This window comes from Meriones unguiculatus, chromosome 3 (assembly GCF_030254825.1).
Source record: "Meriones unguiculatus strain TT.TT164.6M chromosome 3, Bangor_MerUng_6.1, whole genome shotgun sequence".
Taxonomy (NCBI): Eukaryota; Metazoa; Chordata; class Mammalia; order Rodentia; family Muridae; genus Meriones; species Meriones unguiculatus.
This window is the reverse complement of record NC_083351.1, coordinates 32,353,122-32,380,550: the sequence shown is the minus strand read 5'-3', so window position 1 is coordinate 32,380,550 and position 27,429 is coordinate 32,353,122. Positions and strand designations below refer to the sequence as shown.

The window sequence follows — 27,429 nt, the reverse complement described above, 5'->3', positions numbered from 1 at the left end:
CTGTCCTGCTAGGCTTTGACACTGTTGTTGATGAAGAGAATGGGCTAGTCTCCAATCCAGTCCTCGGAAATGAAGGCCAGGATAACTGTCACCAAAATCTTGACAGAGAACTATTCTCCCAGTGCTGCCAGCAAAACCTAGGCAACATGATTCCCCCAATCACCACAAGCAGCCATGTGGGGTTAAGGCCTCCTAGGGCTGTCAGCCAAGAAAGTTAGAGAGATGTCCTTCAAACCCTCGAGATTCAGAGGCTGATGGCCAGGAACAGGGGCCCCAGTACCCAGAATACAATGTCAAAAACGAACAGGCGGCATTTCACACAGCAGTGGACCTTTGGGTTCCTAGGAGGACTGGAGATTGTTAAATATGAGCAGCCACTGACCCAGGAATGGGAGCTGGGGCAGGGACCAAGCCCTGTGAAGGGTACCAGGGGCCAGAGCTACCCTGCCCCGGGCCTAACCAACCTGAGCTCCTTCTCCTCTGGCTAAACGCTGGGGGAAATTCCAAGCCCCAGCTTTCTCCTTGAGTGCTCTTATTCCCAGCACTCAATATCCAAGGCATCGCTTGTCATATATTATTAGGTGTTCAACAAATATCAAAGCCGGACTCCTTAATTTATTGACATTTTAATTTATCTTTGGTGGTGGTGGTTGTTGTTTGAGACAGGGTTCCTCTGTGTAGCCCTGGATGTCCTGGAACTCACAGAGATCCTCCTGCCTCTGCCTCCCAAGTGCTGGGATTAAAGGTGTGCACCACCACTGCTTGGCTTTTAATTTATCATTACTATTGTTTTGGGACAGGGTCTCACCTATGTAGCGCTGGCTGGCCCGGAACCTGCTGTGTGGATGAGGCTGGCCTCACAGAGCTCTGTCTGCAAGCGCTGGGGTTAAGAGCATGCACTAACATATGCATACCTTTATTTTCATTACAAAAACCAGCCAGGCAGTGGTGCACTCCTGTGATCCCAACACTCTGGGAGGCAGAGGCAGGCAGATACCTGTGAGTTCAAGGCCAGCCTGGTCTACAAAGCAAGTCCAGAACAGTCAAACAGACAAACCCTGTCTCGAAAACCAAACCAAACCTAACAAAAAATAAATAAATAAATAAACAGACTGTATCCTAACTGGTAGATGCTAAAGCAACTCGAGATTAAGAAAACTGGGAAAAGCTGGGCACAGTGGCACACACTTGCAATCGCAGCCCTCGGTGAAGCAGAGGCAGGTGGATCTCTATGACTCTGAGGTCAGCCTGGTCTACAAAGTGAGTCCAGGACAGCCAAGGCTACACAGAATAACCCTGTCTCAAAAAACAAAAACAAAAAAGAAAAAGAAAACTAGAAAAGGGGTTGAAGAGATGGTTCAATGGTTAAGAGCACTGGCTCCCCTTCCAGAGGACCCAGGTTCAATTCCCACATGGTACCTCACATAGGGTTTGCCTTAGACCTGGGACAATTCTTTCTCCTCCTTTTCTGCTTCTGCTTCTTCTTCTTCTTCCTCTTCTTCTTCTTCTTCTTCTTCTTCTTCTTCTTCTTCTTCTTCTTCTTCTTCTTCTTCTTCTTCCTCCTCTGTAACTCCAGTTCCAAGAGACCCAATACCCTCAGACAGATGTACATGCAAGGAGAACAAAATAAACAAACAAATAAATACTGGACAGAAAAAAGGGGTACTTTCAAGGGATTAAGAAATTAGCCTGGTGGTGGTGGTGGTGGTGGTGGTGGTGGTGGTGCATGCCTTTAATTCCAGCACTGGGGGAGGCAGAGGTAGGTGGATCTTTTTGAGTTTGAGGCCACAGAGTTCCAGGACAGCCAAAGCTACACAGAGAAACCCTGTCTCATAAAACCAAATAAATAAATTAATTTTAAAAAGACAAAACTTGTCATATCGTGTTCTTCTGCTCAACAATTTCTGATCAAATAAGCAATCGCTCAAAATAGTTGGGAATGCCAGCCATGGGCCAAAGCCAAGGCTCAAACTAAGGCCCAGGCTGTGAAGTTCCAGTTTAGGCTCCTGTTCCTTCAGAGCTGTCATGGCCTCCCCACTTCTGCTTTTGAGACAGGTGTCCTTATCTAGCCCAGAATCTGCAGTCCTCAGGCTCCTGGAGTGGAGATCACAGGCATGCAATGCCATGCACAACCAGAGTGAAAGCCTTCATATGCTAACATCTTCTGGACTACAGATGCTGGGCTGCAGACCCCATGGGGTTTGTCTCCTCCTGTGCTGTTTGTATAATAAACATAAGGCAAGGAAAAAAAAAAGAAACAAAAAAGCCTTTCCTTACAGCTGGCTAACTCACAGAAAAAGCCTACATGCTGGGTGGGGTCTCATTCCCTGCTCCTGCCACCCGACATTCTCAGGTCACTCACCCCCTGGCCTGTTTACTTTATTTCTGTGTCGGTGGCCTTCTTGTTATTTATTGAACACCGGGGTTCTCTGAGGATCTTTTTTGTTTGTTTTTTCTCTGGGGCTGGAGAGATGGCTCAGTGGTTAAGAGCACTGTCTGTTCTTCCAAAGGACCAGGGTCCAATTCCCAGCACCCACAAGGCAGCTTATAACTGTCTGTAACTCCAGTTCCAAGGGATCTGAGACCTTCACACTAATGCACATAAAATAAAAACTAAATAAAATAATAATAATAATAAAGGCAGGGTTTCTCTGTCTGGAATTCACTTTGTAGACCAGGCTGGCCTCGAACTCAGAGATCTACCTGCCTCTGCCTCTTGTACCAGTGTGCCAATCATCAGCAGGATCGTTGAATTTGCTGTCTAGTCAGCTTGGCTCTTTCTCAAGGCTCAACCTGCCTCACTCTCGTCAAACTGTTAAGTGTCATCAGAGACGAATTTATTGACCTCCTGTCTCATTGTTTGAATGGCTAACATTTTCTAATACCTCAGGCATCTTGCACACTGAAAGCCTGGCCAACTGCTGGCCTGCAAAGGGTGTTTTGTTTTTCAAACTACTGAACCTGCCGGGGATCGGGGATCGTTGGCACAGGCCTTTAATCCAACACTCCGGAGGCAGAGGCAGGTGGATCTCCGGGAGTTCAAGGCCAGCCTGGTCTATGTTGTGAGTTCCAGGACTGCCTAACCTACACAGAGACTCTGTCTTGAAAAACCAAACCAATCAACCAACCAACCAAATCCCAAAAAGCAAAACCGAAATCTGCACCCGGGACGGGGTATGGGAAAGGGCGGCCATTCAGGAAGCCCACGCCTTAGGCCGTGGGCCGCCGGGTCGGCGTCTTCGCCCTCCGCCATCTATCACTCGGCGCTCGTCCCTCCTCCCTGAGTCGGCCGAACGCGTCCCATCGAACTGCTCGGCCTCGGCGCGCCTGCGCCATCCGCCTGTCAGGCTGAGGCGGCGTGGGGAGCGCTGGGAGCGGCCGTGGCGTGCCGGGAGCCGAGGTAAAGCTGGGGCTTGCGCGGTGCCTCGCACGAGCTGGCCGGGCAGGGGGAGCGGCGCGCGGGTGGCTGCTGGGAGGGAGGCCCGCTCGCGGGGCAGGGCCCGGCTGGGCAGGCGGGGTACCGAGCCCCGACGGCGCCACCGCGGCTCCCTGCTGCACCCGGCCGCGGAGCCTTGTGTCTGAACCGGGAGACTCCGGGCCAGCCGCCCTGTGCAACAGATGGAAGGACGGAGCGTCGGGGAGGGAAGGTTCTGCTCGGAGTCACAGCGAGCGAGCACCGGACCCCCTGGGGGCCGTGCTGAGACTTCCTTTTCCATCTTACTTGTCCCTCTCACGTTTATTCGGGCGCAAGGCTGGGACTACAGGGGACACGGTACGGCTCAGAGGCTTGGCAGACCAACTACGGCGCGGTGGCCGAGCTTATCGTTTAGGACTGGAGACGGCAACTGGTGCGGTGAGGGAAGGCGTGAGTGAGGCGCTGTAAACGCCTCCTGTAAAACTTGGAGGCTGCTGAGACTCCGCGATTTGGCCTCGGGAGTCACCACGGTAATATTGAGGCTTGAGTCAGCCTAGCATTATCATTAGTTAGGGTCATAATTATTCTTGTTCCCCGAGTTGCATTTTTTCCCCCCAACTAAACCCAGAGATTGAGAACAGGAATTATAATGGGTTCTAGGCCACCTAGGTGTTAATACCTTTGTTTTGTACACGTTTAGCTTACCTCTCATTCGGAGCTGTTGTGAGATTCACAGAGGCTCATTCCACAGACAGTACCGCAGCTTCAAGGAACTCGCTCGTCACAGGCATTTAAATGCATGCCTGCAAAGAGGCCAATAAAGGCTGACGCCATACAAACATAGTATAGTAGAAGCAAATAGAGAGCGACGTCCCCATCGCTGGCGTGGGAAGAGTTAGTCTCGGCTTCATGCTATGCAAGGCAGTTTTCCAGCCGAGTCTGAAGGGTTCTGCTAGTTGATTCCTAGGCCCAGGAGAGAACCAGCCAGGAAGCAGAAGCGGCAGTGGACCTGCATCCCAGCTAAGGCGGTAAGACAGGAGGCTCCCTTGAGCCCAGGAGGCGCTAGCTTAGCTAGCATCAAGATGATGATCTCTAGAGGAGTCTGGAACCACCCGGTTGCGTGTGCTGATCTAAAGTGGGGTCACATGGAGGAAAGGCCGTTACACTCCGGCTGTGCCAGCACAGTAGTACCTATCCACTTAAAAAGGACCTCTCCATCTGGAGAGATGGCTCGGTGGTTAAAAGCACTGGCTGCTCTTCCTGAGGACCTACGTTCAATTTTCAGCACCCACATGGTGGCTCGAGACCATCTATACTCCAGGATATATAGACCCAGAGTTATAGAGCAGTATGGTTCAGTTGGTATAGTGTATAGTGGGCTTCCCAATGTTCTCGCATCTGTTCAGTAATATGAAGCATGTATATAGCGCTTATGATAGGATTGACGACTTTGTATGTAGAATTTGTAATTTTTATGTAGAATTACTTTTTTATTCCTGTGCAGGGGATCTAACCTAAGGCCTCATACATACTAGACAAGTAGACAAGTGAGCCCTCATTTAATCCCAGCAGTTTAGTGAAATCAAAGCTGTAAATACCTCTATTCTTAAAAAAAAAAAAAAAAAAAAAAAAAAAAAGCCCAAGGCATAGAAACTGGCTTAACTAACTCACATAGCTAATACTCAGTAGTACTAGAATTCAGTCAGTCTAGTTCCATCATCTATGGACATTACCTCTTTCTAAGAAGTAAGGGGACTGAGAGTTTTGTTGGGCCGTCGCCTGAGAGAGGGAGAGCTTGGATTCAGGCCTTTTGACTCATAATAATATCAGGTGTGATGGGGGTTCTGTCATTGCCAAAGTTAAGTTCCAGTCTGCGGCGATGTTTCTTGAAGTTGAAATGACTATTTTAAGTTGCACAAGAGCCTTTACTCTGTGGCCTGGGCATACTGAGTATTAAATTCTGTGGTTTAGAGGTTCGTGTGTATAAACTAGGACTGAGTATTATTCTGATGAATGTAAAATATTTGCTAATTTGATGTTAGGTTTTTATTTTCTCCCTTAACACTGAATTTTATACTTTGAATAAAATGATTGTGTAATTAGTTTGTAAGTTAAAAAAAATATCTTAAGCTGTTAACCAGTAGGGGTTCGTGAACTTTCAGGATTAAGTAGTTTTGATTTTCTTACTTGTTCGTTTTTTGAGATAGAGATTTTCTCTCTGTAGCCCTGGCTGTCCTGGACTTGTTTTATATACCAAGCTGGCCTTGAACTCACAGAGATCCTCCTGCTTCTGCCTCCTGAGTGCTGGGACTAAAGGCATGCTGTCCCAGTCCAGCTTTATTTTATACCTTTACTTTGGAAAAAGGAGTTAACAATTTGGATTGTTTCTGCAAGTATAGGTTCCATTGTCAGCTTTCATTTGTGTTTAGGGAGTTATCTTTGTGACTGAAGAATAGAGCATATGACTGAATTAGTGGGAGAATCCCGAGTCTGTTTTATACTTTTCGGATGCTTATGCTTTTATGCTCAGAAGTCTACTTCTTAACGTAACTCCTTCATAGTCAGAGCCAGCTTTACTTTCCTGTAAAACAGTGGTTCTCAGCCTTCCTAAGGCAGTGACCCTTTAATACAGTTCCTCAAGTTGTGGATGCCCGCCACCATCATAAAAGCACTTTGCTGCTGCTTCCTAACTGTAATTTTGCTACTGTTATGAATTGTGAATTTTTTGGAGTTAGAGGTGGCCATGGGTCAGAACCCACAGGTTGAGCACCATCGATGTAAACCTTTGTTCTTGGCAGTCTAGGCATTCTCTATTTGTTGGTTCACATATCTCACTTCCTTTTCCCCTCCAGCCCCAACCTTGTACCTGTCTTGCTGTCTTTCACATTCATGGCCTCTTTTTCTTTAATTGTTGTTGTTGGTGGTGGTGGTGGTGGTGGTGGTGGTGTGTGTGTGTGTTCCTAAATACATACATAAAACCTGCACAGTCGGTATGATGTTACTTGTACGTGTATGTTTTCAGAGCTGATCATTTGGTATTGGATAACCAGTTGGTGTGCACTGTTTCTCTTTCTCTCAGCATTTCTTGGTTGCCCATAGTTTTTCCTTAGGGTCGAGGTCTTGTGAGTTTTCTGGCTCAGATGTTAGCACATCTATTGGTGTCATCCTTGTTCAGGTCTTGTTGAGACAGCCATGTTGGTGACACTTCTTGTGTGTAGCTTCTCTGGATTATCTAGGAGACACATCCCATAATAAACTTCCTGTTCCTCTGTCTTTCTTCCCTGCCTTCCTTAATGATCCCTGAGCCTTAGCTGCAGGATTCTCTTATAGGTTCTCTTATTTAGGACTGAACTCCACAACTCTTGTTCAAGAAGCTTGTGTTTTTGAAACATAGTCTCCCTACTTAGTTTTGGCTGTCCTGGAATTCACTATGTTGACCAGGCTGGCCTTGAACTCATGAAGATATACCTGCCTCTGCCTCTGCCTCTGCCTTTCAAATGCTAAGATTAAAGGCATGCACCACCACCACTGACACTTGAACTTGTCATTTTTTTCTTTTTTTTTTTTTAAGATTTATTATTTATACAACATTCTGCCTGTACATCAGGTCTCACTATAGATGGTATGAGCCACCATGTGGTTGCTGGGGATTGAACCCAGGACCTTTGGAAGAGCAGCCAGTGTTCTTAACCTCTGAGCCATCTCTCCAGCCCGAACTTCTCTTTTTTTTTTAATTAATTTATTTTTATTAATTACAGTTTATTCACTTTGTTTCCCAGCTGTAGCCCCTTCCCTCCTTCCCTCATCTCCTCCCAGAACTTCTTTTATTTAACCATAAACAACTCAAGGACAAGGGCCAGATGTTTTTAGTTTATACTATTCTTTTACAGAGATTGGAGCTAAAATTCACGTTGGTTAGAGAAGATGAAAAGATGATGTTTAAGCTGCAGTTAAGAGTGTTCCTTACACTGCTTATATCACAGGGAGGAATGCAGCTTGTCTAAGTGCGAACTCCTCATGTAAGAAAAGACAAACTACTGCGTGTGTTATTTGATTTATGTTATTCTCTTTCACCCCCTGTGCTTGCAGTTTTATAAAAATGGAGTTTCAAGCTGTAGTCATGGCTGTGGGTGGAGGATCTCGGATGACCGACTTGACTTCTAGCATTCCCAAGCCTCTGCTTCCAGTTGGAAACAAACCTTTAATTTGGTACCCGCTGAACCTGCTTGAGCGTGTTGGATTTGAAGGTGAGCTTTGGCAATGATAGATGCATTCATAAAACTTTTAGTGAGTTTAATCCCAATAATTTGTCAGCATTATGAGAGTGAGCGAGGATAGATGATAGCAGACTAGGGCTTAGTTTGCTGGAGACGGACTCTTGAGTTAGGGACCAGGAGTATAAAAAAAATGAGAACATAGGGCTCAACATTGATGTTAGAGAAGGGTTCTCCACAGTGGTTTGAGCTGGTCCTATAAGGACATCTGAAAGACGAGATTGGGAATCCACCTACCTGGTTGTCAGTACTTGCTTGAGAATCTGTGATGTGCTGGGTAACATTTAAGCATGAGAACAAAACCAGGCACTGACTTCTAGAACCTTCCTTAAATCTGATAGCAAGGGTTTTTGTCTACTTATCGCTTAGGGTCAGATTAGAGAGATGGTGACACCATTAAATGGGAAAAGAAATATGAGACAGGAACAAAGTTTTGGCCATATTGAGTTTGAGGTATCATTAAGTACAATGAATTAAAATGCAGCATATCAGGGTCCAGATCCTCGGGCCCAGACTGCTGCAAGAGGGTTAATTCAACTGTGAGAGTTAGACCTATAAACATTTCTGTGCAGCAGTCTGGGTTTTAAAGATTGTCTTTCCTGGGGCTGGAGAGATGGCTCAGTGCTTAAGAGCACTTGCTGCTTTTCCAGAGGACCTGGAATTCAGTTCCCAGTACCCACATGGCAGCTCAGACCCCAGATCACAATGGTCTGTAACTGCAGCTTCGGGGAATCTGATATTCTGTTCTGGCCTCTGGGGGAACTGCACACAAATGCACACAGATACACATAACACATATAAAAAGAAATCCTTTTTATTATGTTTTATTTTTTTAGGTTTATTTATTTTATGAGTACGAATGTTTTGTCTGCATGTATGTGTGTGCACCAAGTACATGCCTGGTGCCCACAGAAGTCAAAAGAGTGTGTCAGATCCCTTAGAACTGGAGTTATGGATAGTTGTAAGCTGCCAAGTGGGTGCTGGTTATTGAACCCTGGTCTTCTGCAAGAGCAACAAGTGCTCTTAACCACTGAGCTATCTCTCCAGTCCCTAAATCCTTTTAAAAAAATCTTTTCCTATAAAATTTTCATATAAAAATCTTTTCATATAAAAATTTTTTAAAGATTTATTTACTTATCTATACAAGCGCTCTGTTTTCATGCATACCAGAAGAAGGAATCAGATCCCTTTACAGATGTTTGTGGTTGCTGGGAATTGAACTCTGAAAGAGCAGCCAGTGCTCTTAACTGTTGAGCCATCTCTCTAGCCCCCATATAAAATTTTCGTTACATTTTATTGATGTATTTTTTGGGTGGGAGAGTAGGCATGGGTGTGCAGATGCAGGTCAGAGGACAACCTTCGAGAATTGCTTTGACAGTAAATCCTTGAAATTCCACTCAGGGTCAGGCTTGGCAGTCAGTGCTGAGCCATTTTATTAGTCCTTTTCACTTTACTTATTGTTGCTTTAAGAGCTCCGTTTCACAAATTAAAGAATTTATGGTACCCTAATACATTTTTAAACAGCTTCTTTTTCACTGGTGGCGGTGTAAACTTGTAATCCTACCTACTCAGGAGGCTGAGGCAGGAGGATCACAAGTTCAGTGACGGTCTAGAAAACTGATAGGGTTCTTATCTCTAGAAAAATAGAAGACGATATCTTCCTTCCTTTAGTAACTTTATGGATTTGTCTTCTGCAACTCTGCGCTTCTTACTGTTGTTACGTAATTTTTATATGCTTATGTTATAGAAGTTCGTACTCAGCAGTAGCATTTTGTTGTATATATTAGACCTACTATATACATGCAATTCTTTCTTACTGAGGCCCTCTCAGAATTTGTGGAGTGCTTCCTAAATGTAGAATTTTTATTAATTAGTTAAGTTTTTGAAAAAAATGTGTGTATATGAGTGTTTTGCCTGCATGTATGTAAATGTAATGTGTTCATGCCTGTTGCTTGCCAAGGCCAGAGAGGGATTTATTTTTATATGTGTGTTTGCCAGAATGTATGTATGTGTAGCACATACACACATTCATACTACCTCTCTCTCTATATATATACAGGGTTTCTCTGTGTAGCCCTGGCTGTCCTGGAACTCTGTAGTCTTCAAACTCAGATCCATCTGCCTCCTGGGATTAAAGGTGTGGGCCACTACCGCTCAGCTGAGCAGCTAGCGCTCTTAACAGCCGAGCCATCTCCCCAATCTCTAATTAATTATTACTACTTTTGCTTGTTTGTATTTTCAAGGCAAGGTCTCTCTACGTAGCAGCTCTTGCTGACCTAGATAGAACTCACTAGAGCCGAAGTTGGCCCTGAACTCAGAGATCCACCTGCTTCTGTCTTCAGATCAGTGAGATTACGTCTGCAGTTACATCTAGCTTAATTAATTAACTAATTATTTTAGAGAAAGCATGTTTGTTTGTTAGTTTGTATTTTATGTGTATTGGTGTTTTGCCTGCATGGATGTCGGCTGTGAGGGTGTTGGAGCCTGGAGTTACCGACAGTTGTGCACTGCCATGTGGGTGCTGAGAATTGGACCTGGGTCCTCTGGAAGAGCTCTTAACCACTGAGCCATCTCTCCAGCCTCTAATTAATTTTTTGAGACACAGTTGCAGACTTGTGCATTTGAAGATGACCTTGGACTTTCATCCTATTGCATGTACTTCGTGAGTTCTGGGATTGTAGATACATGCCACCAAACTAAATTGTATGCAGTGCTGGGGATAGAATACATGACTTCATGCATATAGATACCAACTGAGCTATATCCCAGCCCTAAATGTGGAATTTTTGAGATTTTGTATGCACTTATTTTGTGTGTGTGTGTGTAGCTAAGTACGTGTGTGTGCATGCAGTGGCTCGTGTGGAGGTCAGAGGACAACTTTTTGGAGTCAGTAGTTCTCCTTCCACTATATGAGTTCAGGTCACTGGACTCATGCGAGCACCCTTACATTTCACCAGCCCCTGCAGTATATAGGTTCTTTATATTTTATAGTAACTAAACTGGGATCCTCAAACCTGCTAGGTAAATGCCTTACCACTAAGCCATATCTCCATCTCTCTTTATTTCTTTCCCTTAAAAATACCAACATAATAAGAACAGACTCTCACCAAGTTGCTAAAGCCAGCCTTGAATTTACAATCTTCCCAACTCAGCTTCCCAAACAGCTGGTTTTCAGGCCTGCACTACCACCTGGTAAAAGTTTTGGGGGTGGTTTTTGTTTGTTTGTTTTTGTTTATTTTTTGAGAAAACAAAACGAAAAACCCATAGCCCTGTCTGATCTGGAACTCACTATGCAACCTGGGCTGGCCTTGAACTCACAGAGATCTGCTTGCCTCTGCCTCCCGAGTGCCTCCTGGAATTAAATTCATGCGCCACCACTCCTGGCTGGTTTTATTTTTATATTATGTGTATTGGCATTTGCTTGCATGTATGTACATGCACCACATGTACAATTACCTGCAGAAGCCGGAAGAGAGCGTTGATGGTCTGAAACTGTAATTATAGGTGGCGTTGGCCCTTATCTGGGTGCTGGGAAACAAACCCAGTTCCTGTAAGAGCAGCAAATGCCTTAATGGCAGAGCCATTTCTCCGTCCCTGTGGTTTTTACTTACAGAGGGTGATTGTTGTAAGGATTGATTGAAAACATGCATCTGGAAGGTGAGGGCCAGTGAGATAGCTTAGTCGGCAAAAGCCGCCTGGCAACCCTAGTTCAGGGTCTGGAACCCCAGCAAAGGTGGGTGGGAAGAATGCACAGAGGAGCCTAATCTCCACACGCAAGCATAAGCGCATACGTACACGCTTTCTGTGTGTGATGATAAAGGCTGGGGAATGGATTTGGGGGGAAATATGATCAAAATGTGTGCATGCATGAAATTCTCAAAAATTAGTAAAAAAAAGTACATTAAAATAGTGCTCTCTTCGGCAGCACATATACTAAATACATTAAAATAGTGCTCTCTTCGGCAGCACATATACTAAAATGGGAATGATACAGAGAAGATTAGTGTGGCCCCCGCACAAGGTTGACATGCGGAGCTGTGGTGTTCAAAGTTTTTCCTCCTTCCTGTCTTGCAGCACCCCTGGATGAATGGGTTTTATAATTCTGTTTTGAGTATTTGTTGTTACTGTTTTTCTGTGAAGCACAGACATTGGATGTGTAGGTTAAGGAGCGTTCCAGCTGTTCCAGGGCACTCCCTCTGTAGCCATCCTGTCTAGTTTTCCTATAACTCAGGTTAGATTTTGGTCTCTTTTTTTTGTGCAGAAAAGGAAGGAAGAGGAAAAAATGAGCCTAAAGAGATGGGACAGATAGCTCTCAACCCAACTGGCTGGGTTTTAGGAGTCATTTTCTTTCTTCCCCTGAAGGGAAAACAGCTTTTTTCACTGGTGCATTTAAAGTTGGCCAGCTATGGGGTGGTGTCAGTTCTGGACAAGTGCCACTTCGTAACAGAATGCCCAGAGGATCTGAACTCCTTACCTCTGAAAATGAAATTTACTGTTGGCACTGCCAGGTTTTTCGTTTAAAAATAAAATAAAATACAATGAAAAAGCTCAGTAATGTTAGCAGTTGTTACTTCTGATTTTAAATTTGTGAGACAGGTTCTCACTTAGTCTAGGCTGGCTTTGAACTTGGTGTGTAGACTACGGTGGCCTTGTTCCTTATCCTCCTGTCTCCACCTCTGGTTTGCCTAATTGCAGGCATGTGCTACTACAACAGAGGGTATCTGCTGAAAGATGAATGAATTTCTGCATTTGTCTGTTATCTCTTTCATCCTATAGAAGTCATTGTGGTTACAACCAAAGATGTCCAAAAGGCTCTGTGTGCAGAATTCAAGATGAAAATGAAAGCAGATATTGTGTGCATTCCTGATGAGGCTGACATGGGAACTGCAGATTCTCTACGCCACATATATCCAAAACTTAAGGTAAACACTATTTCTTGACTTATTTTTATTGAAAATAAATGATACCTTGTTAGACGGTGTGGTGTTAATATTTTACCAAAAAAAAAAAAAAAAAACCAAAAAAAAACTTCTGTTTGTTTTTAGGTAGGGTCTCACTGTGTATTGTGGCTGGCTTAGAATTTGCAGTGTAGACTAGGCTGGCCTTGAACTCACAGAGATCAGCCTGCTTCTGCCTTCTGGATACTGGGATTAAAGGAAGGCACCACCATACTTGGCCTTAGTTTTTAAGATATATATCCTATATTGTGCTTGTGTTGAGACAGTCTCATGTATCTCAGGCTTGCCTTGAGCTGTATGTAGCTGAGGATGACCTTGAACACCTGCCTGTACCTCCCAATCTGGTATTACAAGCGTGTACCGACAAACCTAGTTTAATATATTTTCATATCACATTCATTGTTGCCTGTTTGCTCTTTACCTGTTCTTTGTTTGATTACTAGTAAAGATTTAGAAATTTGGGCCGGAGAGATGGCTGAGAGGTTAAGAGCACTGGCTGCTCTTCCAAAGGTCCTAACGTCAATTCCCAGCACCCACATGGTGGCTCACAACCATCTACCAGTCGTAGACTCATTTTGTCGCAGACTCATTTTGTCGCACAGCCTGGACTGGAATTCTCTGTGGTCCACACTTGCCTTGAGTTTGTGGTGATTCCTCTGTCTTAGCCTCCCAAATGCTGGGATTAAAGATAGCACCTGGCTTAAAATTAAATCTTTGGCCAGGTGGTGGTAGCCCATGCCTTTAATGCAGAGGCATTGTAGTGGCAGAGATGGATCTCTGAGTTCAAGGCCAGCCTTGGTCTACAGAGAATTCTAGGACTTCTAAGGCTGCTACACAGAGAAACCCTGTCTCAAAATAAATAAATAGATAAGTAGATAGATAAAGGAAGGAAAGGAAAAAAATCTAAACACAACTACTTTAAAAAATTAATTCATGGTGTGTGTGTGTCTGTCTGTCTGTCTGTCTGTATGTATGTATGTATGTATGTGTATCTACCTCTCAAGTGCTGGGATTACGGGCACATGCCACTGCATCTGTCTTTATGTAGGTTCCAGGGAACAAGCCCAGGTCAGGCTTTGAGGCTACAATGTTTACTGTGAGTCTCCCCAGTGCTGCATTACTCATTTTTGAGATGGCCTTTTTACGTCCAGGCTTTCTCCAAAGTTGCCATCCCGCTGCCTCAGCCTTCTGAGGGCAGGAGCCTGCACCACTATTCCCCAGATTCCTTATTTTCAGGGTCGCTTAGATTTCCGTGTTTATCGTAGATTTGCCCACCGTCTTTCCAAAAGGAGCACCAACTGAAACATGTTAAACGTAGGTTACTCTGTCCCCATTTTGTTTTTTTCCTATGTGATAATCCTCTTGGAAAGCATCCATTTCCTCCTAGCTGTAACCTGTGGCTGCGCAGAACTGCCTTAGCTTTCCTTTGCCGTCTTTATGAGAATTTCCTCCTTGCTGTATTGCCTGCCCTTGTGCCTAGATTTCTTCCACCATTCATGGTTTACTCCCTTATTTCCAAGGAGCCCAGCCCTTATATAGGCTTTTTAAAGAAAACATGAAAGATAAATGTTTTGAGAATTTCCATGCTTGAAAATGGTATTTCACCCTTACTCTTGAGTTGGTTTTAAATAAATATATACGTGTCTGTGTGTGTGTGTGTGTGTGTGTGTGTGTAAACATGTATACATACAATTGCTAGGAATTGAACTCAGGACCTCTAGAAGAACAGACAATGCTCTTAACCTTTGAGTCATCTCTCCAGCCCCTATATATACTTTTTTTTTAATACTAAGCACCAACAGAACAAGAAAGGTTTCCTTGATACCCTTTCCCTCCCCAGAGTCTACCCTTTCTCTGAGGCCTCATTTATACTGGGCCTTGTTACTTCAAACTGCCTCATAACAGCTTCTAATCACATCTGTGACCCGTTGTAGTCCTTAAAAAAAACCCAGTTTAGACAGCCAAGGTTGCAGGGCAGTCCCTGGCAGACACTGGTAGTCCCAGCACTCAGGCAGAGAAGCAGGCAGCTCTCTGTGAGTTAGTCTACAAAGTGAGTTCCAGACAGCCAGGACTACCCAGAGAAACCCTGCCTCAAACAAACAAACAAATGGTAGCAAAGGTTTTAGCTCATTTTCTGGAATTTTTAGATGATCTAGTCCACCAGTTTTCCAACACCATATTTCTCCATTCTCCGTGCTTTAAGTGCAGTTTCCTTTAACTCCTCAGTCACACATATGTACCTTCACCTCCGTTTCACAGATGGAAACGGTGTGTCTTGGAAGCTCAAGTGTTTTGCTTGGAGTGTAGGGAGGAAGAGAGAGAATGCATTAGGTGCCAGAGGCTCAGTTTATACATCGAGTAACCAAAGTATCAAAAATATTTCGTATTCTCTGTACAGCCAGGTGGCACATGACTGCGTAAAAACTGATTTTATTTGAGAGTACAGTAGTGGAGTAGGTTAGAATCCCTAAGAAGTTAGGCGTGTACCAGGCGCCCTCCAGAGGAGATCAGGAAGTGCTGCCAGGGCCGGCTTGCTTTGCTGACTGGAGGAGTCTTGGAGAAAGTTTTTAATGGTGGAGTGAGCACAATCTGCGTTTTTATAGCTGAGGAGTTATTGCAAAGCTTAAATGCCAGGGGTTACTTAACCTCCTTCAGGAGAACCTTAAACACCTGAAACTTTTGCATGTGTTTATATTTGTTAGAAGTTTATGAAGAGAATACGTATCATTTAAATAACAATGCATATCCCCTCAAGATGATAGCCTAATTAAGGTTTGATTTCTTTTCTTTTTCTTTTTCTCTCCTTTAAGACAGGGCCAATGTGGAGACCAAGCTGGCTTCAAATTGATTTTCTTATCTCTCACTCCCAGTTGCTGGGATTTCAGGCACACATTACCATACCTGGCAAGGTTTAATTTAAAAATAACAACAACAAAACTATTTCTGGGAGAAAGGGCTGCAGGTGAAAAATGGAAGGGGTGGGGATTGAAAACAACAGCGGCCTGCACTTAATAATAGCTCTTTGTTCACACACACCAACTGGGAGGGGACGAGGGCTGGAGACCTCAGAGGCCTGCTCTGTGTGCAGTAACAGCTGACTGTTCACACACCTTTGCCTGGAGCCGCCTAAGCAGTCTGAGCATACTTAAACCTCATAGCGTACACAGTAGAGCTGAGAAAGTAATTTATTACTTTAGAAATTTAATACCTGTTCTTAGCGACTGCCCTGAAGTAGGATTAGTTTATTAGCCAGTTATAGTCACATGAATATAGAGTTTATTTTCCATAGGGTTAACCGGAACATTCGTTCTGAAGATCTCAAGAGAGGATGTTCATGCCTAGTGTCATACCTAGATTTCTAATCCACATAGCTACCTTGAAAGGTGGATAACATGAGTCTGCTATACTATCAAGAAACTTGACCCTTTTTTGTTGAGAGAGCTAAGTAATATATTCCAGAGCACATACCTGTCTGGGTACTGATCCAAAACTAGACCCTGTCTTTGAGAGGCCTTTTTTTTTTGTTCTTGGTGTCTTGTTTTGGTTTGGATGTTTTTTGTTTGTTTGTTTGCTTTTGTTATTGTTTGGTTGTTTGCTTGGCTTTTCCAGACAGGGTTTCTTTTTAGCCTTTGCTGTCCTAGAACTAGCTCTGTAGACTAGGCTAGCCTCGAACTCACAGAGTTCTACCTGCCACTGCCTCTCTGGAATTAAAGGCATGTGCCACCACTGCCCAACTTTGCTTTTGGTTTTGAATTTTGGCTTCTTGAGACAGAATCTTGCTATTAGCCCAGGCTAGCCTCCGACTCTCAACTTAACCTTAGCCTTCTGAGTGCAGTACTGTGTCTGGCACTGTTTCTGAGTTTCATATACACTGTACCCATTGCTTCTGCTTCCCAGAGTGTAAATTTCCTTTTTAAGAAACTGCGTCCTCCTAGTAATGCTCATGTAGAATCATTACCCTGCAAGCTCATTTCTTGATATCTTTCTCTTCGATGAAGGGACGTCCGAACTTTCATTCCAACATACTGTGTAGCTGAGGGTGATCTTTAATTCCCGATCCTTCTGTGTCCACCTCCCAAGGATTACAGTTGTGAGCCACCATACACCTGAGTGTTATAGGAAGGCTGCCCTGTGTCTAAGGGGTATAGTTTGTGCTCAGCACATAAAAACCAAGTGACTCCTTGGACAGTGAGCCAGAGCTGCATTTGAGCCTTTGGCCATTCTGAAGTCATTGGTCATTGGTGTTGTTCTTGTCCTTTAGAAACCAAATTTGCTTATTCTTTGGATAACTGTTCTGAGAGCATTCTAGTGAGGTATACTTAAGAGACTGGCATAGGCCAGATCATACTAGAATAGCTGTTTACTTTATATTGCAGGTCTCACTGCTTCCCTTAATTTAAAAGTGGCAGAGTCGGCAATTCTCTAATCTACACAGGAATTTTTCTGTAGCCAAAGGCAAACCTCATTTATCCTCTACCTCAGTTTCACAGCTCAGAAAGCAAGGATAATGATGCCAACACACTAGTTGTTAGAGATCTAGCTATTTAGACCCTTTGATGTAGAAGGAGGACTATTGTCTGTTTTATGAAACAGCAAACATGCTACAACAAAGAACAGATTATGATGAAATCCCCTGGAGACAGCTTATTAGAAAAATTGAATAAACATTCTATTTTTAGATGTGCAAAAAGCTAAACATAAGTTATTTTCAGTTGAGTGTTTGATGTCCTTATCAAATTACAAATCTCTGTCAATCTTTCCTGGATCCGTTCATTTTGCCCAAGGTTTTGTTTTGTTAGATTTCTATCTGTTTGGAAAAAGCAAGTATAATTTGGTCAAGGAAAGATCTGAGAACATGGTCCTGACTTGCCTAAAGACTTTTAAAGTGGTAACTTTCCTTCCTATGACTGCTTTGGTGGGCTGCAGAATATATATCTCCAATAATCGCTTCTTTGATACTGCTCTTAGCGTCGAGAAAATTCCAGGTGTTGTGACAAACAGACTGCAGGGTTTCAAAGCCTTTTTATTATTGTTGTTTTTCTTTTTCTCCTCCTCACTTTGAGGATCCTCAATAGAGCTTTTCCCTTGCTTGTAGTAATCTCAGATTTAAAAGCTTGAAATGTTTCCATCCCATCATCTCTCCCATTGCTACTGGATGGAAGTGTGGTCTGTGGAGTGGGCTTATGACAGCCCTGTATTTTGCTTGATAACCCAGAAAACTTTAAAGCTTTGTTCTTAGCTGGATTCCTTTGAGTGTTTTCCTTCCCTATGGGGAGCCTTTACGTGGAGCAAAGGGCTGGAGTGGAGTGGAGAATGATATAAGCTAGGAATTTTGATAGAGAGCATAGACTATCATCTCAAACTTCAGTGGTACGTAACAAGCATTCTATTTGACTTACATCTGGAAGCTCTTGTTAAGATGCCCTGTTCTACTCTGAATCACGAGATGAAATTACAGTGTGACTAGTAGAGGTCCAGTACTGTTTGGGTAAAGTTAGTAAGCATTCTGTCGCTGTGCCCAGGGTAACAGTTCTCTGAAGTGGCCTTTACCTATTCAGACTCATTATGCTTGTCTCGTCCAATTCTTACAACTGAATTTGGTGCCTTTTTTTTTTTTTTTTTTTTTTTTCTGTACACAATGTGAAAATTGTATCATGGGGGCTAGGGAGGTAGCTCATCTAGCTATGTGCCTGCTGGGCAAGTGGGCAAGATCAGAACCCAGGTCTGGATCCTAGCACCCATGGAAGTAGCCAGGCCCAGCAGAACAACTGCAACCCAGCACTGGAGGGGCAGGGACAGGTGGATCCCGGAACTCATTGTCTAACTAAGCTATCTAAATCAGTGAACACCAGGTTCAGTGAGAGACTACGTGTCCGAAAATGACGTGGAGAATGACTGAAGGAGATACCCGGCTTTGGCTGGTGGCCCCCACCTGTAGTCACAGCTACGTGTGCATATGCCACACACACAGAATGAAAAGAGTAACACATTATCATTTTGTTTTTGAGACAGAGGCTCTCTCTAGGTAGCCCTGGTATCCTAGATCTCACTATATAGACCGGGGTAAGCTTGAACTCAGAGCTCCACCTGCCTCTGCCTTCCAAATGCTGAGAATAAAGGTGTGCTCCGCCATGTCCCACTTCTCTGTATCAGACTTTGGACAAGAGCTGTCTCTGGTATAAAAACATGTTAAATGAACAAATGTCAGGTAGAGAAACTCAGTCTTGAAAAACGTGTGTGTGTGAGAACATCTATATAATTTGGGTTTTGTTGTTTGTTTTGGTTTTTCAAGACAGGGTTTCTCTATGTAGCTTCAGCTGTCTTGGACTCACTTTGTAGACCAGGCTGGCCTCAAACTCACAGATACCCACCTCCTCTATTGGGATAACAGGTGTGTGCCATTGCACCTGGCTTTTTTTTTTTTGGTTGGTTGTAAGCCACCATGTAGTTGCTGACAGTTGAACTCAGGACCTCTGGAGGAGCAGGCAAGCTCTGATCCACTGAGCCATCTCTCCAGCCCCAATTTGCTTTGTTTTGAGACAGGGTTTCTCTGTGTAGCCATAGCTGTCCTGGACCTCACTCCATAGACCAAGCTGGCCCTGAACTCACAGAGATCTGCCTGCCTCTGCCTTGCCACCATGTTCACATACATAAACAAAACAAATAGCATAGCTGCCTTGAAAGAACAAGTTGAACTAGTGGTAGCAGGTAAAGTATAGCCATTTGGCTCCAAACTGGAATCTGTACGGACGTGATTGCTAAGAATACATGATTACTTAGGCTGTCGCCAAGTTGTTAAGAGACTCTTTAATGATCTAACTTGAACAATTCTTTGTTTTAGTCATGATTAACTGGCTGTGGGTCTTTGTGCCAAATGATTTGTTTGAGCCTTACCATGTGTCCCGTGTGTGGATTTATTTATTTATTTTTTGGAGACTGAGTCTCCCTGTGTATTCCTGGCTGGCCTGGAACTCACAGAAATCCACCTGCCTCCGCCTCCTGAGTGTTGTGATTAAAGATATATGCCACCACCACTCTCTTCCCTCCCACCATGTATTTTTAATTAATCAATTATTTTTTATTTATATGTATAAGTATGTGTGTCTGTGTGAATGCCACATATATACAGGTACCTTTGAGGCCAGAAGAGAGCATCAGATCTCCTGGAGCCAGAGTTACAGACTGTTAATGAACCAACTGACATGAGTGCTAGGAACCAAATTCATGTGCTCTGGAAAGACAGCAAGTGCTTGCTTTCTTTCTTTTCTTTTTTTCTTTTTTTTTTTTTTAAGATTTATTTATTTGTTTATTATGTATACAGTATTCTGCATACATGTGTGCCTGCACGCTAGAAGAGGCCAGATCTCAATATAGATGGTTGAGATCCACCATGTGATTGCTGGGAATTGAACTCAGGACCTGTGGAAGAGTAGCTAGTGCTCTTAACCTCTGAGCCATCTCTCCAGCCCTCAGCAAGTGCTTTTAATATAGTGTCTGTTTTTAAAATTTTCTGCTCTGATCTTTACTATTTCGTTTTTATTTACTAATTTTGGGTTTAGCTTGTTCTTGGTTTTCTAAGACCTTGGGGTTCATAATTAGATCATTTATTTGAGTTCTTTCTGGGTTTTAGTGTGTTGTTGTTTTTTTATTATAAAGCTATTTATTTATAGGCTATATGTGTATATATCTGTCACAACATATGTGTGGAAGTCAGAAGGAGTTGGTTTTCCCAGCATGTAGCTCCCAAGAATCTTCACTTATCAGGCTTGGTGGTAGCACCTGTATCTTCTAAGCCATCTTGCTGACCCTGTTTCTGTTTAAGTACTGATAGCTGTAAACTTAGAACTAAGTTTCCATAAACTTAGAAGCTGTGGTTTCTCTAGCTATTGACTCTAGTTTTATGATCCAAATTAGTTGCAATAAATTATTTCTAGTTTTTGTAATTGTTAACATTTGCTTTGTGGCCTAAAAATGTAAAAGTAATCTTTGGGGGGGAGCATTCCATAGGCTGCAAGGAAGAATGTGTATTCTGCAGCTGCTAGATGAAATGTTCTGGGTAACATATCTGCAGGTTCGTCTGCTCTCTGATCCAGTTTAGCTTTGTGTTTTTGTTGATTTTCTTTTGAGTCTTGTTGAGCTAGGTGTGCATGGAGCGCTGAAGTTACCCTGTCTGCCCCTTCTTGCCCAGCAGTACTTATCTTAGGAAACTGATTGCATCAGTGTTTAGCGCCTGTGTACTACTGTCTGCAGTCATTAAAACCCTGACGGGCTATTCTCTTTAGTAATAGGCAGCGGCCTTTTGGTATATGTGTGCCTGCCTATGTCTCTGTATATGTACATGTATAAATGTATGTTTGCATGTATGTGGGCACAAGTACATGCAGGTGTTTTGGTCTGTATTTACTTTTAGGGCTTAAATATATTATTCTGTGGTTTCCTAGCTAATTGTTATTGTTTGGGGGGTTTGTTTGTTTTGTTTTTTGATACATGGTCTTGCTCTATACACCACGGTGGGCTCAGACTCACAGAGATCCACCTGCCTCCTTTTCTCAAGTGCTAGGATTAAAGTCATGCACCGCTATGCCCAGTAAAGTATAAATTTTAGGACTATGCCAGTTGAGCCTTCCCTTAGTTTTTTGTCTAGCATGTCAATCTCCATCTCTGTCCTGCATGATAGCTATGTATTGTTTCTTTCCTTTCAAACCTCCCCTTACCTGTCCAAAGACAGCAGATTCTGTCTTGCTTTAGAGCACTGCCCTGTGACCTCTATAGCCACTGTCCTGTTCCTGCAAAGGAACTCTCACCTTTGTTGGAATGTATGCTGTCTCAAAACATCTCAAATTGGATAGTTTAAGATTTATTTATTTATAATTTATATCGTATTCTGCCTGCATTTGTGCCTGCTCACCAGAAGAGGGCACCAGATCTCAACTATAGGTGGCTATGAGCCACCATGTGGTTGCTGGGAATTGAACTCAGGACCTTTGGAAGAACAGCCAGTGTTCTTAACCTCTGAGCCATCTCTCCAACCCCCCAAATTGGATAGTTTAAACTTTGAAATTAAACAAGGAGAAGGAGGTAACAGAAGAGCTAATGTTTACTTGTCTCCTACACTAGGCTGAACACTAGAGAAACAAAAAAATAGAGCTAATGGAACCTTGGGTTTGCTTATGATCTCTGTGAGTTCAAGGCCAGCCTGGTCTACAGACAGGGTGACACAGAGAAAACCCTGTCGCAAAAAACCCAAAATAAAAAGATTTTTAAATGAATAATGATCAAATTTTTATTTCAAAGCAACTGGGTAACAAATCCAAAGAGTTTGTGGTTGTGCTCACGGTTTGATTGTGGCCTTGTTCTGAACACGTCACGCTCACTTCCCGCTGTGTGTGCTGTTGCCCCAGGCAAGCCCATTCTGCTTTATGAGCTGCAGCGTTTTAGTTTATGCTCCTGGAGAAGCATAGATGTCTTAGTGGATATTGTCCTATGTCAGGGGTCTGAAAGAAGGTACCCATTGACAAGCCTGCACCTTGAGTTTGATCCCTGGGACCCACATGGTGGAAGGAGAAGAACGACTCCCACAGGTTGTCCTCTGACCCCCATGTGCACAACATGGCATATGCTCCACTCCACCATAAAGTAAATGAATAAATATAGTTAAAAAAAATCAGTCAGCTCTGAATAATGTCGAGGGTGTTCTGAGTCCTATAACGTCAGATATTCAGGCAGGATTTAGTTGTTTACATGGAAGTAAATATGAACATACGTGTCATTGCTGTGCAGATTTTCATAAACTTAAAAAGAAATTTAGTAAATGATGACAAATTCAACTGTTTATGTATAGAAATCACTGTCTTATGGTATCTTTGAGCAAAGAATTAAATGTGGGAAAATTGGGGCTAGAGAGACAGCTCAGTGGTCAAGAACACATACTATTCTTCCAGAGGTCCTGAGTCTGATTCCCAGCACCCACAACTCACAACCATCTATACCTCTAGTTTTAGGGAATCTGATGTCCTCTTCTGCCCTCCATGGGCACGGGGCACATGTGATGCACATCCACATAGACATGCAAGCAAACCATCATACATGTAAAATAATTTTAAACAAATAAATGTGGGAGAATTAGAAGGCTAATTCAAAAGACTAGAATGGCTATTTACAGAAGATAACTGAGATGTATATGTAGAGTCCGAGGCTGTCAAGTGTTTGTTAATGCAGCCGTATGATGTTTTCATATGTACATTCATTAGAGTGATTTTTATTTTAAAAATGTCTACAGATAGGACAGTGTTCTGGAGCCTGGCTAAGGCCATGCACTAGAAATAAGAAGGGAAACCAGTGTTGCTGGACATGGAGTCTGGGTGGGAGAGGAGTGCTTCAGTCCTGGGTGCCAGCAGGTTGTTGACTTCATGCCTACAGAGTAGTCATAGTGTGACTGAGCTAAGGACTTGTGAAGAATAGTTAGCTCTGAGCTTAAGGATTATCACCTTTTTTTTTTTTTTTTTTTTTTGAGATAGGGTCTCATCATCTAGCCCTTGGTGGTCTCAAAATCACAGAGAGCCACCTGCCTCTGTCAGGAGACAGAGGGTTCTGGGACTGAAGACTTATACCACCAAATGACACTGGCAGTCATTCATGCCTCCTGCACCTACACCCCAGTCTCAGTGAAAATAGACTGGAAGCTGGCCCTTTTGCTACTGACAGACTGAGAAATTTTTTCCTAAGCATTTTTAACCAAAACTAAACCAGTGAGGTCTCCATTATAGTTAACTGTGGAGCTTTTAAAAGCCTACAAGTATTTTGGAGACTGGATTGAGTTGGACCACATAGCAAAATGTAAATTGTGACTGTTTCTAGTCACACCAAGTAGCAATGCATTGGTTCCAGATGGGCAGGGATGGAGTAGGGAGTGGTGATTTGGATCGTAGCCATTGTTTGTGGAAGTGATGGGTTGGTAAAAGCATGGTATTTTATTAAGCCCTGACAGTTTTTTCCAGGGGGCTGTGTTTTTCTTTCTTCTTGATGTAGATCATTTGCCAGATTGTATTATTTCTCACAGCCTGCCGTGGAACAGCTGCCAGGGAACAAAGCTGTTCCCGTGGCTCTCCTCACCTCCACACAGACAAGCATCCGGTTTCCTACTTAACTTTTGGGTCATTTCCCCCAGTTTTACTCAGTGGTTTTGGCTTGATTGAAAATGTTCTTGTAATGAGATATTTCTGGCTTTGCTCTGGCAGTGTAATTGAGTTTTCTGAGCTTAATTTGTTTGCTTTAGTCAACACTAACTGGCAGGAGTTTGTAGTTTGAATTCCTGGGTGTCCTGAATTTCTTCCTGAATACTAAAGTGTTACTTTCACTTGGAGACTGCATGTGTTTGTATACTGTCAACAAAGCACACATTTATTATCCTTCCAAGCTGTGCTTTTTACCATCACCCTGGTTTCTTTAGATGCAGGCTTACAATGAAGACTGTGGGAACAGTGAGTAGGTATGTGTTTGGAGACTCGGGTTAGTTTCTGCATAAGAGGCTGTTAGTGTTAAACAAGGATCACTCCCTTGAAACACACGACAGTTGAAGGCTGATGCGTTCCAATATTGCATTCCGAATCACTGTTTCTTCACAGTCCAGACAACCCATATTTATTCAGGACTTTTATGGTCATTCCTAATCAGTAGTACTTCTCTTACTCATAGATTTTCCAGTTTGTTTCTCTTTAGACTTTTTCTTCTAGGATGTCCAGCTTTTTGATAAGACAGCAAATCTCTCCTTCTAGGAGGAGAATGTTTGGTTTGCTTTGAATCTTAATCAGTACATTCTCTGGGGCAGCTATGAGGGGCCCGGTAAAACAGCACTCAGTCTGTCCTGGGCCCTGCTTTTCAGACTGAGGCCTTTCTTTTCCAGACGAGAGCAGATGGCAACCAGACCCTGAAGGGCGGGAGTTAATTCCTTGTGATTCTTCAGAATTTGTATTCATGTGGTGTGACAAAACATTTCCTGGAGAGACACAGCACACACTCTACATCTCAGATAGGGAGCCCACAACAGACCAAACTGTGGATACCGCCAAAGTCCAGCTTGGTGAGCCACTGAGTTTTATTTTTTATCAACTCCTGATTTTACTAATAAGAATATGAGTGGAGAGTTGCTTACATGAACAGAATGATTCAAAGATTCAAAGAGAGCTGTGTCACCAAGGCTCATCCCAGCATGGGTGACAAGCTGAAAACTTGGAACACACTGCAAAGCTGGAGGCGGCTCAACAGGTTGGAGTGTGGCCTTTCCAAGGGACTGGTCTAAACTCTTCCAGGCAGCCAGCAGGTCTGGTCTGTCATGTCTGCAGCTTTCATTCTCTTAGAGTCTTCCTTGTAGCTCAGCTTCCCTTGTCTTTGAGGGACTCTCAGCTTTTATTGTTTACAGTGGCAGGGAGGGGCCTAGTGAATCTGGTCTGTTTGAGGGGCAGGGATAAAGGACACATGATTCACAGACAACATTGAGGACAGTGGTGACCTGTTACACAACAATTCAGTAGGGAAAAGAAGTCATCTGAAGGCAAAGAGAAATGAGCCTACAGGCCTTCTCACAGTTTTACAAGACTTGCTTGTTTGTCGTTCACAGTGATGACAGATTTAAACACTTTTGCAGATATTGAATGAGGTCAGCATTTATTTCCCAAGACAACTTTGTCACCACTTCAAGGGCATCTCCATCAGAGTAATTTTCTTTTCTTTGAGGTATGCTTAATTCAATTAATCATAAAACAGTCAACTTATAAAAACAATCATCTTAAGGAAAAAAAGAGATGTCCCCTCTGCCAGCTGTCTTTATGATGAAGTGGAGCAGCTTCTGTGCTGCTGTACTGAAGTCACATGCCAAAAAGGAGGATCCTGCAGATTTTCTTCCTTGGCTTGAATAGCTGTTGTCTGATTTCTTAATGTTTGGTGTTCCTGAAGAGTAAATTATAGGCTTATGTGTTTTTTATTTCAATTTGTTTTTTACAAAAAGACAATGGTTATAGGAAACTTCCTTTTGGTCTTATAGCTAGTTTATTTAAATTGAAGCTTAAAGAATTTGTTTTCTAGTCATTTGGCATTAGACTTTTGCTTTCTGTAACAGTGACTGCATAGCCAAAAATTTGTTTAAGGTATATTAAGTAACCTTGGTTGACCAGTCACATTTAAACTTGAGTCCCACTTTTCTCCAGGCTCCATAATAGGGTCTGGCAAAGCACAGAGGAAAGGATTAATAATATCAGACGAGTAAATCATTGCAGAGGATAATCCAGATTTTGCTTGAGCACCTCTAATAAGGAAACACAACAACAGCCAGAAGAGTAAAGTCACATGTGGTGGCACACGCCTTTGGTCCCAGCATTGGAAAGGCAGAGTCAGATAGATCTTTTTGACTTCTGGGGCAGCCTGGTCTACATAGTGAGTTCTAGAACAACCAGAGCTGTGTAGAGAGACCTTAAAAGGGGGAGGAAGCTTATTGCCTTATAAAGTTGTTCTTGATAGTTTTGTATATAACACAGGGTGACCTTGAATTCCTAATTCACCTGCCTCAGCCTCCTGAGTTCTTGAATTATAGGCATGTGCTTTGACACCTATATTTGGTTTATGTATTTGGTCTCACTGTATAACCAACTTCTAACTTGTAGCAATCCTCCCGCCTCTGCCTTCCAAGTGTTGGGATTGCAGGTATGTGCCATCATACTTCACTTAAAAATACTTTTGTTCATAATAATCTATTGATCTGTTTTCTTCCTGTTGATGTACTCAGATAGAACTTGACTCTTCTTTTAAGAATGAGCCCCATTCCTGAATAAACTGCATTGAAAAAATAAATAAATAAAATGATAATAAAAAATATATATATATATAAAAAAAAAAGAGTGAGCCCCATAGCTGGGCATGTTAGTGCACACCTGTACTCCCAGGACTCGGGGAGGCAGGGGCAGAGGAATCTCTGTGAGTCTGAGGCCACCCTGGTCTACAAAGTGAGTCCAGGACAGCCAAGGCTACACAGAGAAGCCCTGTCTTGGCAATGAACTAGGTGTAGTGCACACACCTGTAGTCACAGCACTCCGGAGTGAGGGAGATGGGAGGGTCAGAGGTTAAAGCTATCCTTAGCTACATAAAGGAGTTCAAGGCCAGCCTGCTCTAGGGACTCTGACATAAAATAAATAAACATTGTCAAATATTTGAAGACAGTTACTTTTTCTTCTTCCTTTTGTTATTGTGGCCCAAGCTGACCTCTGGTCCTCATGCCCCAGCCTTGTGAGTACTGGGATTACAAGCATGCACCACCATGCTGGTTGCTATTGTCTTTCCTCATAACCTCACTCGTTCTGCACACTTCCCACCACATAAGTGTATATGTGTTCACTGTCTTTTCCTTACCGCAAGTGTGTTCTGTTCTTTCGGCTGTTTTCCATCTGGATAACCTTGCACTTATTACGTCTTAGTTTTTGCTTTTCAGCTATTCTTAGAATATGTACTCTACGGTCTGGAGAGATGCCTCAGTGATTAAGAGCACTGAATGTTCTTCCAGAGGACCTAGGTTCAATTCCCAGCACCCACATGGCAGCTCACAACTTTCTATAATTCCAGTTCCAGAGGATCAGACACCCTCACAAAGACATACATGAAGGCAAAACACCAATGCACATGAAATAAAAATAAATACTTTTTAACAAAAGAATACGATACTCTAGCTCTTATGTGGTACTCACAATATGCATTATAGAACAGGTCTCTTTTACTTAATATTTGAAGTACTGGTGTT

The 27,429-nt window shown here is 43.1% G+C and overlaps 1 protein-coding gene and 1 non-coding gene across 5 annotated transcripts in view; both read left to right on the top strand.

Annotated features, from left to right (window-relative positions):
- Nucleotides 1–3,270: 3,270 nt before the first annotated feature.
- The window catches only part of Eif2b3 (eukaryotic translation initiation factor 2B subunit gamma), a 65,881-nt gene continuing 41,722 nt past the window's right edge, over nt 3,271–27,429 (top strand). Inside the window, exons 1-3 of one of the 4 annotated variants that reach the window (XM_021633419.2) lie at nt 3,271–3,400; nt 7,505–7,662; nt 12,466–12,611. In XM_021633419.2, coding sequence (XP_021489094.1) covers nt 7,515–7,662; nt 12,466–12,611 — 294 coding nt within the window. In that variant the 5' untranslated portion in view covers nt 3,271–3,400; nt 7,505–7,514. The other 3 variants (XM_060379757.1, XM_021633420.2, XM_060379758.1) reach the window with 3 other exon arrangements.
- LOC132653253 (U6 spliceosomal RNA) lies at nt 11,640–11,744 on the top strand. The gene has a single exon (XR_009591035.1). It is a non-coding gene; the product is annotated as a U6 spliceosomal RNA (small nuclear RNA).